Genomic DNA, 12,751 nt, shown 5'->3' on the forward strand with positions numbered 1-12,751 from the left:
CCTCAGAATCCCCCCTTACAAAATCCAATTCTCTTTCCTCATCAAAAACCTTCTGACTACAAGTCTACAAACAACCAAGATCACAATAACTACTCTCACAACTCAACGACTCAACAACTCATCAACAACCTAACTTTTCTACTCACAACCCACAAGAAATCAGACAAAATGTCTCTCTTCATTTCTACCGCTTACGCCGTTGACTGCGAAGTCATCGACATCGGAGGCAGCAGCATCAACCTCACTTTCGTTGACGACCAACTCCCCAAGGCCTTTGCTGGTAAGGGCGATTTCCCCAAGGAAGTTGCTTACACCACCGGTATGGATAAGTGGAACGCCATTGCTGACAAGTCTTACCAGACTACCGACGAGATGTCAATCATCGAGGCCACCGCTGCCAAGGTGGTCAGTGAGCTCAAGGCTGGAACTCACATCATCGACCTCGGTGCCGCCAACAGCAAGAAGTTCGAGCCCTATGTCCGAGAGTTCATTGCTCAAGGTAAGGAATGCGTCTACGTCGCTCTCGACCTTTCTCGTGAGTCTCTAGTTGAGCACATCGCCAAGGCCAAGGCCACCTTCCCTGGTGTCAAGTGCATTGGTCTCTGGGGCAGCTTCGAGCAGGGCGATGTCTACTTCAAGCAGACTCGCCCCGTCGCTCGCCTCTTCCTCTCTCTTGGTAGCATTTTCTACAATGCTCCCGATGGTATGGCTAAGGATCGCTGCATCGAGTTCAAGGGTCACCTCACTGCCAATGATCGTCTGATCGTTGGACAGGACGGTCCCACCGGTGCCGAAACCAGCAACACCCATGCTGCCTACCAGACTGAAGAATACGATGCTTTCTTCACCAACTACCTTCAGGGTCTCCAGGACCATGCTGGTATCGAGGGGGCTAACCCCAAACTCGCTTGGACAGTGGAGAGCAAGTTGTCCAAGGCCATGCACTACTTCGACGTTACCGCCACCCAGAACATGTTCTGCGAGGAGTTCAACATCGAGGTTTCTGCTGGCACTGTCTACCAGATGTTCAAGTCTTGGAAGCGCTACGAGGCTGAGATTCATGAGCTGACCAACGCGGTCGGTCTCAAGATCGAGACTCTTGGCAAGGCCGAGAATTCTGGCATGCGCCAGTACATCATCAAGGCTTAAGCCGGTGGTGTAAGGTGGAGACGGGCGGTGAAGTGGTGGTAAGGTGACGCAAGAGTCACAATCAACTTTTCCTTTGTATTTTCCTTTGTATTTTCTTTTTTCCTTTGTATTGGAGTTTTGGAGTTTGGGAAAACGAGTCTGAGCCTGGTGCCAACAGACCATTCTGACGCTGGCCGTTGGAAAAATAAGCATTTACACGGAGTAACTAGATTGATTAAATACAATGGTTTACCTCTACATGAATATCCAGAATAATCTACGTGACATAAGAACTAAAATAACTCTTTAGGAGTTCTAACTAATCTGCGACTTTTATATACCACTAACAGAGATGAGAGAAGTTGGATTCTTAGACAGAGGGACTAAAAGTACTGTATATAGGTATCTACTTACTTATAATGCAAATTGTGCATCTTGCTTGATAACAAAGTACACTGTAAAAATGAGGTCGGAGATAAGATTGGCAAAAAACATACAACAGCGGGGATTCGCTGGTCGTCACCGACCCAACTACTAATCCGCCGGTTAGTGGCTTGACTATGGGAGAGCGGACGGGATCCCGTATTTTCCACTACCTTTGGTCGTATGTACCAGAGGGAACAGGCAAGATCAACTATATACTATGCATCTAATGCAAATGCCGTGCGTGAACTTAAGCAAAAGCTTTATATTACCTCAAATTCGCCCTGTACGCTGATAATAGGCTGGTTTTTAGTCCTGAGATGGGGTCGATTCCACTGAGCTTCTCTGCTGCCAAGCATCTAAGCGCAAAACACCAGAGTCACATAGCAAACACGAGTCATCATGCTTGAGAAAAAAGGAAACACATTTAAAGTTGAGCAAAACCCCTGGATCCTTGCAGATACCAAAGGCACAGAGAAAGGGTTTTTGAAAACAACAACAACCTTGATTCTTGATTCTATTTACCCCGCACTCGTCCAGGGTCCAAGTCTGTGCACTGCTGCTCTCTGGGGTTGCGGACGCGGTTCCGCAACTCAAGAGGAAAAGATCGACGCTTTACTGAACAAGGTTGGCTTTTACGATGTGTGATGCGGGGTTTATAACTAGAGGCATGTGCCGATATCAAGGGCAGAACAGCGAAGTAAATGGTCAATGGCCCTTGCCGATGGGCTCTATGCCTGCCGGCAGATGCACAAGTCTGCAGTAGCTGAAAGGTGACAGTGTGTCTGTTCGCAGTCACATGTATATCAGTGCTTCGTTGGGTTGCAATGAAGTCGTGTAGCATACATGCTTAGGTTGAACCTTGATCTAGGAGTTGCATTGCTAGCTTGTATATATACACCGCTTCACGCTCTATAATACCTCGTCAACCCAAGCATTGTATTGACTGGGCAAACTCACTTTCAGCAATCATGCCTCTCGACGCCCAAGCTACATCCAAGATCAAGTCTATTATAGACAATGCTTGTGCTGATCAGGCAACCGACATTCCCGGCACAACCATTGTAGTTGTCGATCGCGATGGCGAGTTATTCGCTCACTCGACAGGCACACGGGGCTTAGGCACCAAAGAGCCTATGACTCTTGACAGTATCTTCTGGATCGCTTCTTGTACAAAGATGTTGGCAGGCATTGCTTGCATGCAGCTTGTAGAACAAGGAAAGCTAAAGCTCGACGACGGTGAACATACTGAGAATATCTTACCGGAGCTGAAAAGCCTCAAAGTTCTGAAACCTGATGGAACCTTTGAAGAGAAGAAGAACTTAATCACGTTGCGAATGCTGTTGACGCACACTGCTGGTTTTGGCTATACGTTCTTCAATGAACGACTTCGAGATTGGACTCACCCAGCTGGCGTAGATGAGTTTTCCGGAAGGATCGAGGATATAATCTCACTTCCTCTCCTCTTTCAACCTGGCGAAGGTTGGGAATATGGAGTAAGTCACACTTTTTTTCAGTAAAGGATCAGCCTGCTAACATAAACAGACGGGCATCGATTGGGCCGGCATGGCTGTCGAACGTGTTAGTGGCCTAAGTCTGAACAACTACCTACAGAAACATGTTTTCCAGCCGTTGGGCATTACGAACATGTCCATGTTCCCCGACGAGTCGATGCGTTCTAAGCTAGCTTATATGCATCAAAGAGATCCGGACGGAAAACTTCGCATTCGGGATCATTTGCAGCGCCTTCCTCTGGTCATTGATCCGAACAATGAAACTGAAATTTCTTCCATCTTTAACAGTGGAGGTGCTGGCATGTTTGCACAGCCGCAGCAGTATGGAAGTATGTAAAAACATCAACACTAGAGTAACTGCCGCTAACTTGAACAGAGGTGCTCACAATGCTTCTCAACGGTGGAGCATGCCCAAAGACAGGCAATCGAGTTTTGAAACAAGAAACAATCGAACTCATGTTTAGCAACAGCGTTGAGAAATTCCCCAACTTTTCTCGTCAAGTCATTCCTGCTGCAAAGCCTGATCTTACCAACCGCATTGAAGAGTTGTACGGGGTCGAAGGCGATCCTCCCCAGGTACGACCATTTCTTTTTCCCCTTTAGTAAATAATTCTGACTGTTGATTAGGGCTGGGGATTGACCTTTATGCTTACAAATGGCGGTCCAACTGGAAGATCGAAGAGTACCGTCCAGTGGGCAGGACTTGCGAATCTTTGGTGGTGGGCAGATCGTGAGCATGGTGTTGCTGGTATCGTGTGTACCCAAATTCTGCCCTTCGCTGATAGTAAAGTCTTGGGTCTTTGGGCGGACGTTGAGACTGAGATTTATAAGTCAATCTTGTAGTTACGATATGATACTATTGAGTAGGTCTAGATCAGACGGATTGATCCAATTACAGCGATTGAACTCCATATACCTAACGATGTAGAACACTATGACTGTTAACTTCAAAGTAAGGCTGACGAAACAAAAAATTCACGAGAGTTTCTGCCCAATGTCTTCACAAATTCACACGTCAACTAAACTAAAACAGCGAAGAACGCGGGGAAACCTAAGTTCTCAAGCCCTCACTTCGTCTAACCAGGAAATCCGGGGATCCGGAACTAGTTGGCTCTATGTGGGGGTAACGTAGAACTGGGGTAGAATTCAGAACCTGATAACTGGCAGCATCGCCCACTCTTTTTCTTCCCTCGTCCATATCTTATCCTCCTAAGACTTCCATCTTTTCTACCAACTTGTAGTGAGGCACTATCAGTGGATATACACAATGAAGAGACAACAGTATGCCTGCGATCAATGCAGAAAATCCAAGCGAGGCTGTGATGCCCCGCCTCTGGAATATCCAGAAGATATGGATCCTCTACGCGATGGTAAGCTGATCGTTGGAGAGAAGCGTCAGTAACATCTATACCTGCACTCCAATTCTGGACTAACACTCTGTTCAGCACCGCTAGTTCAATCATCGCCCTGTTCGTATTGTATCAAAACTCACAAAAAGTGCACCATGAATTGGGCATGGACTCAACTCCAGGTGTCCTACGCTTTGGCCGCTGCTGCAGGAGGAGAGTCCAGCATAGAATGCATCATCCCTCCAAGGCGAAAGTCCTCGGGGGCCAGTCGATCGCCCACAACGTCGAGCGTCGGCGCTGAGTCAACTGCAGCATCATACGTGTCTCAATCACTTCCACCAGTCTTCGACTTCTCGGATGTACATAACGGATCACAAGAGTTCAATGTGCCCTCGTTCTTGAATAACCCACTCGACTCTTTACCCTTTGACTTTGGCGACCAGAACAACAATCCTCTAGACGCCAACTTCTGCGAAGTCAACATCAATGACATCAATATACCGTCAGATAGTTTATCGGAACCATTCGATATCTTCAAAGAGACAGCAGATACTGCCGTACCTGATAATTTCGACGTCTTTCCACTCACACAGCTCCCTGAGGTCAACATACGCGAATCTGAACAATCTTTCTTTTCACCATACAATGCCGGTGGTTCAGTAGACTACGAAGACAGGAACATACGAACAAAGCGTCGACGAGTATCCCAAGCCGGGAGCGATACCCAGAACAGTTCTCACAGCTCTCTATCGTCCTTTTCACTTGACCAGTCAATGATGGCTCGATCCAACAACCAGCTCATCTCATCAAATCTGCTACATATCTATCACGACGTTCTCGAACACAACCTAACATGCTGGCTTAACGAAATTACTTGCCCCTTTGGGCGTTCAAAAGGCCCAAGCATGCCCAGATCTTCTGCAGAATGGGGCTCTTCGTGGTCAAATAGAGTTCTTCGTCGAACATTAAGTGTCGATCGTGGAGCTCAGTCTGCACAACTCATACACATATCCAAACATCAACAAGCAGCAGTTTCTAAAGCCTACCACTTAGCCATCATGGCATTTGCCACACAGTGGGCTCAAGAGTCGCGTCGTCAGAAAGAACGGTACGACTCCCTAGCAGACACCAACGACAATCCGCTGAACGAGTACATGGATGATGTAAATGAAGAGTTTGGTCGTCATCTTCAGCGAAATCTTTGGGATCAAGCTCGTAGGGCTCTCGACGATGTTGCTGATGTTGAATCGTTCCGAGTTGTTTCTGCAGAGATGATCTTTGGGTTCACCCAGAAGCCACTCTCACAAGACGATAAGGCAAACGACTGGACCACATCTGTTCCTCTAGGTGGGAGTTTCGACGCAGACGCGCTATCCGAGGAAATCTCTGATATTATTGAGAACAATGGTCCCCCAATCTATATGGAACGCGCAGCTCGAAAAATGCACGTCTTAAAATACCGTTACGATGCCGAAAGACGGGGCATAGCCAAGACGCGCAAGAACAAAAGACCCGTCACTCTGTCCCTGATGAGCACCGAAGACCAAAGCACGATCAGTCTTCTTTATTGGCTTTCTGTCATGCTCGACACGGTCAGTTCATCCATGGCGGAAAGACCGGTGGTGGTGGTAGATGCCAACAGCCAACATGACGACGCAACAGGTGACAAAGATTGGAACGTTCCGCTGTTCATTCAGGATAGCTTGGAGAAGCCTAAATTGGTGGTACATTGGCCATGTTCCTACGATGAGGCTGCTGAGGCCGTCGCAAGATCTGCGCCCGTCAAGGTTTTGATGTTTAGGCATGTTCATTATCTCCAGACTGTTTTACGACAAGGCGAGAGTCCTGAAAAGGTGGAAGAAATTATTGAACGGTCTGTGAGAGTCTATCGGTATTGGAACATGACTCAGTAAGTTGAGCCCTTCTGCCAGCTATAATCTTGTCTAACACTTGGCAGTGGAACATTCTTTAGAGAGCTCCTTGAGAACTATGACTCGATCCCAGGCCGCATCCAAAGCTGGTTCATTTGCATCTCTGCGCCCATGCATCTTGGCGTCCTCCTCCTTGCCGATCTAGTATCCCAGGTCGACAGCAACTCTCTTGGTCTTCCCGCGCAAACTCAAAGCCGCACAAACAGCAAATGGATCCTCCGTGTCCGCGAGCGCAGCGCTAAAGAGCTATCTGATCTCGCACGCGTGACAACACCAAGTACACCACAGCCTTCGGAGTTTCACCACGCGCTCAACGAGAGCATGATCTTGACTGAACCGTGGACGGTGGTCCTGGAACGCGCGTTCTCAAAAGCGGCGATTTATTGGATGGGCGAGGCAAATGATTTGAGGATGTTTGAGGCGAAGAGTGAAGTGGGTGAGAGGTTGGCGCAGGCGGATGAGTGCATTAGGGCGTTGTGGATTTTGGGCAAGAAGTCGGATAGCGCAAGAAGGTGTGCTGAGGTTTTATCTGGGGCAAAGAGAAAATTGATGATATAATTGAGCTAGACATAAAGGGTCATGATATGAAATGATGAAGAGGATTACATAATTAATTAATTATTACTATTTAATTGAAGGATGGTAGTGTTTCACATGGTCAAATACATGGCTCATCAGCCAGTACAATTCATCTCTATTGTATACTCCCTTGTAATCTCTATATACCTATATTGCATGAAAGCTAACCTGGAGGAAATGACATCAATTCTGAATCCCCGAGGTCGCATCTGCCGAACATTCACGTTGAACCTTCTCCATAATGACTTCTTCTAAATTCATCGCCAGAAAGCTTCTGGAAGATCCCTCACGTGGCTTCCCCAGATTTTTCTACGTCAGCGTCATATTCGTCACTTGTAATTGGCCTCAACCCCTAAAACGGGGCCCGGTAGATCCCTAAATTTAACTCGGCATCGTTGCCGCGGAACTTGAACAGGCAAACCGAGGTAGCCGGGATAAAAACAAATACAAATTACCTTACTTCCTTAGACTAATTGACTTCAGCTTTATCAACTGTGTTTCTTTGTTCATCTCGATAACCTGTTAAAATGACGTTCAATCCTCCTTCTTGGGCCCCTCAGCTCCCTAGTATGCTCACCCAACCCTGCAGTCAATCGACCAAGCCTTCTAACAAAGATAGATATCCCCGATTCAATTAGTGTAGCAGACTTTATAAATACCGACAAAGCGGGCCGAAGAGCCTTTTCTGGTTCAAAAAGTCCCTATACATGCGGCGTCACCGGTCAATCGCGTACTGCTGCTGAAGTTGCCCAGCGAGTCGACTTTCTCGCGCGGGGTTTGGCTAAAAACGTGGGATTTGATGCTCACGATGGAACAGCTTGGGAAAGAGTTGTCGCCATCTATGCTCTGAACTCCGTGAGTATATTATCTCTAAGCTTTAATACAGAGACTAATGAGGTCATCAGATTGACTACATCCCCGTTACACACGCAATTCACCGTGTAGATGGTATCGTCACACCAGCTAGTTCAGCGCATTCAGCGTCTGAGTTGGAGCACCAGCTTCGATCATCCGGGGCGAAAGCGTTATTTACATGCGCTCCTCTCCTTAGTACTGCCTTAAAAGCAGCAAAGGCAGTTGGGATTCTCGATAAGCACATTTTTCTACTTCCCCTGCCTGATACGCCCTCAGATGGATCCTACAAGTCAATTGAAGACCTCATTTCTGAGGGTCAGAATCTCCCACCTTTGTCCATCCCCGCATGGGTACCAGGACAGGGCAAGAGGCAGACAGCGTACCTCTGCTTCTCAAGCGGCACGTCTGGTCTCCCCGTAAGTTAACGTGAATTCGTCCAGCCAGTTGCGTATCTAATGCAATATAGAAAGCGGTTATGATCTCTCACTACAACGTCATTGCATGCACCGTCATGATCCACACATACGAGAGCGTAACACGACAACAAGACGGCATCGACACGCAAGTCGCTCTCGGACTATTACCCTTCAGTCATATCTACGGCCTGGTTGTCATCGCACACATCGCACAGTATCGAGGTGACGAGATAATCGTACTGCAGCGCTTCCAGCTCGATCAGCTTCTAGCCTGCATTCAAAAATTCCGCATCGAGCAACTCAGCGTCGTTCCACCTATCATTGTTCAGCTTCTGAGCAGTCGGGACAAGTGTCGCAAATACGATCTAAGTTCCGTCAGACTCGTCTTCTCAGGCGCTGCGCCCTTGGGAGGTGAGACGATTCAGAAGTTATTGGAGCTATATCCAAAATGGCGTATCAGCCAAGGCTACGGTATGTTACGCAGACTCACGGTGCAAGGCTCAAGCATACTAATGATGGACAGGATTAACGGAAGCCTCACCCTCGGTCTTTCACACAAGCGAAGCAGATGCCCTTCTAGGATCATCAGGCTCTCTCCTACCGGGTGCAAAGGTAAAGATCATCGATCAACACGGCAAAGAAGTCACAGAGCATGAAATCCCAGGCGAGCTGTACGTCCAAGCGCCAAATGTGGTTCTGGGCTATCTGCACAACGAGAAAGCCAATGCCGAAACATTTGTTTGGCGCGAGGACGGGCGCTGGTTGAGGACAGGAGACGAAGTACTCGTGCGAAAGTCACCACGTGGTTTCGAGCACTTCTTTGTGGTTGATCGGATTAAGGAGCTTATTAAAGTTAAGGTTTGTTCGCCACCAACATCTCGTAATGGTCCATATGCTAATTGTTCCAGGGTCATCAAGTTGCGCCAGCAGAATTGGAGGCTCATCTTCTTGACCATCCCTACGTCGCAGACAGCGCAGTAATTGGCATTGTCGACGAGCGCGCGGGAGAAGTTCCTTTGGCGTTTATTGTTAAGAGTAGAGAAGCAAGCGGTATCTCTGACGATGAAGTTGTGAAGGCGGTGCATCAGCATGTTGAGCAGCACAAGGCGAGGCACAAATGGTTGAAGGGTGGTGTAAGAGTGTTGGACATCATTCCCAAGTCACCCAGTGGAAAGATTTTGAGACGGGTTTTGAAGGCAAAGGTTGCTGCAGAGAAGCCAGTCGCGAAGCTATGATATTGGATAAATAGTACAAATATTGAGTTGAAGTTCAATACAACCTAGCCAAAACACCAAATGATGATCACGAATCCTCGTTCCCTAATTGGTCTATCACCTAGAAATATTCCACTGAGGATCGTATCCAAGGTCACAATCATCAGCACTAGATCTCTAGCTGGAATAAGATCAAATAGGCGATAAGGCACAATGACAGTCAGCACTAACTAATCCTTCCTCTGGATAAAAGCATGGTCATGATCTTACATTTTCCTTCCCACCACTACGATATCAAATAGCATTGCTCAGTGTGATGGCAATGGATTCTCATTCGGGCAGCTTCTTGGCCCAGACGTATCTGGATCTGCGTAGTGGGAATCTAAGCTCTTCTTCAGCATGGACCACAGCGGCTATAGCGACTGTTATAGCGCTGTCGCTGCTAAATTATTTGCTGACACCCCGCGTTGACCCACGTGAACCGCCAGTGGTGAAACCAACAATTCCATGGGTCGGTCACATTCTGGGTATCATTCGTCACCAGGCAGATTATGGCCGACTCATTCAGTTCGTCCTCTTGTTCCAGTCTCTCTGTCTCTATTACTAAACACGAGTCTACAGCAATGCGAACCCCAACCACCAAATCGCGACTCTCCCCATGCTCAATGGCAAACTCTACGCTGTCTTCGATCCAAGCCTTCTTCAATCCCTCCTCCGCAACAAAACCGCGTCGTTCGAGCCGTTCGCAATTGACTACGCCAAGAAAACATTCGACCTGACCCAAGAAGAGTTTCTCAAAGTAAAAGCACCAGGCGTTTACGATGAATTTACCGATGCCATACACGCGAGCTTCCAGACTGCGAGTTTGCACCAGATGAACGTCCATTTCTTGGCCTGCATCTCAGCGAAGCTGGATCCTATGAGCAATGGAACGATGCGCGCCCACGCAGACACACATGGCAAAGAGAAGGTCACAAATGGACAGCTACAAGTTGAGAACTTGTATCAGTGGTGTCGAGACGTCATGTCTCTGGCTACCACGAAAGCTCTCTACGGCGACACTGATCCCTTCGAGCCCAATCCAGAGTTGATCGAAGACATGTGGTAAGTAAACAGCGCCTTTTCATCATCATCGTCGCTAACAAATGCTCGCACAGGTGCTTCGAGGAATCCGTCCCCTACTTCCTCCTCTCCCTATACCCCTCGATCACGATGCCAAAAGCCTACAAAGCGCGCTCAACTCTTCAAGACGTCGTTTGCAAATGGTACTCCGAAGATCATGACGTTACCGACCCTACCGTATCAGCCATCGTCCGCAACCGCGCCGGCGCCCTCCGCAAAAACGGCCTCACAGGCTCCGAAATCGGGAAATTCGAAGTCATCCTTCCCAACGTCGCAACGCTCAACGCCGTGCCTACTTTCTACTGGCTTCTGCTCTACATTCTCGATCGACCGGATCTCCTCACACGTGTGCGATCCGAGGCTGAAGCTGCAGCTGTAATAGCGCACAAGGATGGAAAGAAGACGGTGACATTCAATATTGCAGAGTATGAAGCTAAGCTTCCCCTTCTTGTCAGCTGTTACCGCGAAACGATGCGTCTCGTCAATCAGTCCGTCAGTATGCGCCGCATCTTGGAGAATACAACCATCACGACCCCCGAGGGAACTACATATCTCCTCAAGAAGGGAACAGACATGCAACTCCCAGCTGGCGTAGCCCACTACGAGCAAAGCGTCTGGGGTCCTGATGCCAACACCTTCGACCCAGAGCGCTTCCACCCATCCTCCAAGGGCAGCCCTGACGAGGAGCGAAAACGTAAAGCAGCATACATACCTTTCGGTGGTGGACGCCACCTGTGTCCCGGTCGAAACTTTGCCTTTGCAGAGATCGTTGGCTTTGCATCTTCTCTGCTACTTGGCTTTGATGTCGAAGCTACGGGTATGGGCTTCGGCGATATGAAGAAGCTTGGGCCTCAGCTTGCCGGTGGAACGGTGCGTCCTGAAAAGTATGGCGCCGGTCTCGGTGCACACATCAAGAGTAGACAAGGTTGGGAAAGTGTGGAGTGGAAGTTTGAGTGCTAAGTTCAAACAAGTGAATGATAGGGGATGGTATCGTTTCTTATAAATACTGACCACTAATGCTAGTACAATAGACCCCTTTTTTTCGTTTCCTGCACAGACAGACACCGGGAAATCCTCGTTTCTCTTTTAGAACAAACAAAAATATGCCAATTTGTGTATGCGTGGCATGCTTTAAACAAATGTAAACTCCTTGCGCATCCTCGCTTTTACTCGTATATATAACAGTCCATGTATCGTATCATTCATGTACCCTGCCATTGCTCTCACTCTTGGCCAAGTCCCTCATGCTGAAGAACAACCGTTGATCCCACCAGAAGAACAACCGTTGGTCTCACCTTGTTGAGTGTTTCCCTCAGTGTTCTGGGTAGGGGCAGTGTCTTGTGGTGGAGGGTTTTGATACCCCGGCTCGTGCAATACCAAGTCAATGCGGTAGAGCACACGGTGGGTTGGACCATGGTACCACATCTCCTGTGGCCATTGGCGTTGCTGCGACTGTACTGTGATGTTGGTACGGTAATTGAAATCTTGTTCAACGGGCAGCTGAGACGCAGGGACGACATATGAGTCTTGATATTGGTTATTATTGTTTTGATTGGGCTGGGCTGATTCTGTGCCGTTCCGGTGTTGTGTATTGTCGTTGCTCTCTTGCTGCTGGGCTCCGGGCTGTTCACGCATGATTGCAGGAGTTGATTAGGTAGGTAATAGAGGATTGATGTTTGCTTTGATGGTTTGGAATGAACATTATATGTCGGGGAGCCTCTTCTTCAAATACTTTTTTCACGTCTGCGAGCCTCTGTCTTCTCCCGCTGACCAGATCAACTTGTCTACGGAGTACCCCCCTAGCCGTGACTATTGGACGCAGACATCAGACAGAAGCAATTTATTAACCCGCAGATATACATCCGTACTAACCGTGATCACCCACATGCCTCACCCACATGCCTCACCTGCATGGCGCTGCTTGGTGTCTCTGCTACGATTCAGCATTGAGGATATGTGCTGATGTTTTGCCCAGCTGTAAGTGAAGTATCAGTAGGTATGTACCGCAGCCGCAGCTTGTATGGTATAAGATGTTGGCGGGAAGCATTGCCGTTATTCGTCAGAATTGAGTCGGCGGTCGGTCCTTGGTCTTTGATTGGCAAGGTGTATCAATCGCCCCTCGTTGTTGCTGCATTACTCTTCTTGGCTTTGGGCATGTTTGAGACAGTGGCCTGACATGCAAGGATGAAGCTGGCAACCACAAGTGGAAGTGTACCTAAA

At 48.2% G+C, this 12,751-nt stretch overlaps 6 protein-coding genes across 6 annotated transcripts; 5 read left to right on the top strand and 1 right to left on the bottom strand.

Annotated features, from left to right (window-relative positions):
* Positions 1-168: 168 nt before the first annotated feature.
* FSST1_008850 (uncharacterized protein) lies at positions 169-1,149 on the top strand (the record flags this gene model as incomplete). The annotated part of the gene is made up of 1 exon (XM_083225771.1): positions 169-1,149. One exon carries the CDS (start codon positions 169-171, stop codon positions 1,147-1,149), a length of 981 nt encoding a protein of 326 aa, XP_083084811.1.
* A 1,373-nt stretch (positions 1,150-2,522) lies between these two features.
* On the top strand, positions 2,523-3,908 carry FSST1_008851 (beta-lactamase/transpeptidase-like protein; the record flags this gene model as incomplete). Its single annotated transcript, XM_083225772.1, has 4 exons — positions 2,523-3,047; positions 3,097-3,394; positions 3,442-3,641; positions 3,693-3,908. The coding sequence occupies 4 exons, from the start codon at positions 2,523-2,525 to the stop codon at positions 3,906-3,908; spliced, it is 1,239 nt and encodes a 412-aa protein (XP_083084812.1).
* Positions 3,909-4,332: 424 nt separating this feature from the next.
* On the top strand, positions 4,333-6,903 carry FSST1_008852 (Zn(II)2Cys6 transcription factor domain-containing protein; the record flags this gene model as incomplete). Its single annotated transcript, XM_083225773.1, has 3 exons — positions 4,333-4,459; positions 4,511-6,323; positions 6,372-6,903. The coding sequence occupies 3 exons, from the start codon at positions 4,333-4,335 to the stop codon at positions 6,901-6,903; spliced, it is 2,472 nt and encodes an 823-aa protein (XP_083084813.1).
* A 548-nt stretch (positions 6,904-7,451) lies between these two features.
* FSST1_008853 (acyl--CoA ligase) lies at positions 7,452-9,430 on the top strand (the record flags this gene model as incomplete). The annotated part of the gene is made up of 6 exons (XM_083225774.1): positions 7,452-7,491; positions 7,544-7,779; positions 7,830-8,195; positions 8,246-8,666; positions 8,719-9,053; positions 9,104-9,430. The coding sequence occupies 6 exons, from the start codon at positions 7,452-7,454 to the stop codon at positions 9,428-9,430; spliced, it is 1,725 nt and encodes a 574-aa protein (XP_083084814.1).
* A 301-nt stretch (positions 9,431-9,731) lies between these two features.
* Positions 9,732-11,491, top strand: FSST1_008854 (cytochrome P450; the record flags this gene model as incomplete). The annotated part of the gene is made up of 3 exons (XM_083225775.1): positions 9,732-9,976; positions 10,031-10,513; positions 10,567-11,491. 3 exons carry the CDS (start codon positions 9,732-9,734, stop codon positions 11,489-11,491), a joined length of 1,653 nt encoding a protein of 550 aa, XP_083084815.1.
* Positions 11,492-11,773: 282 nt separating this feature from the next.
* On the bottom strand, positions 11,774-12,166 carry FSST1_008855 (uncharacterized protein; the record flags this gene model as incomplete). The annotated part of the gene is made up of 1 exon (XM_083225776.1): positions 11,774-12,166. One exon carries the CDS (start codon positions 12,164-12,166, stop codon positions 11,774-11,776), a length of 393 nt encoding a protein of 130 aa, XP_083084816.1.
* Positions 12,167-12,751: the final 585 nt, after the last annotated feature.

This window comes from Fusarium sambucinum, chromosome II (genome assembly GCF_050947815.1).
Source record: "Fusarium sambucinum isolate potato_lamoka chromosome II, whole genome shotgun sequence".
Taxonomy (NCBI): Eukaryota; Fungi; Ascomycota; class Sordariomycetes; order Hypocreales; family Nectriaceae; genus Fusarium; species Fusarium sambucinum.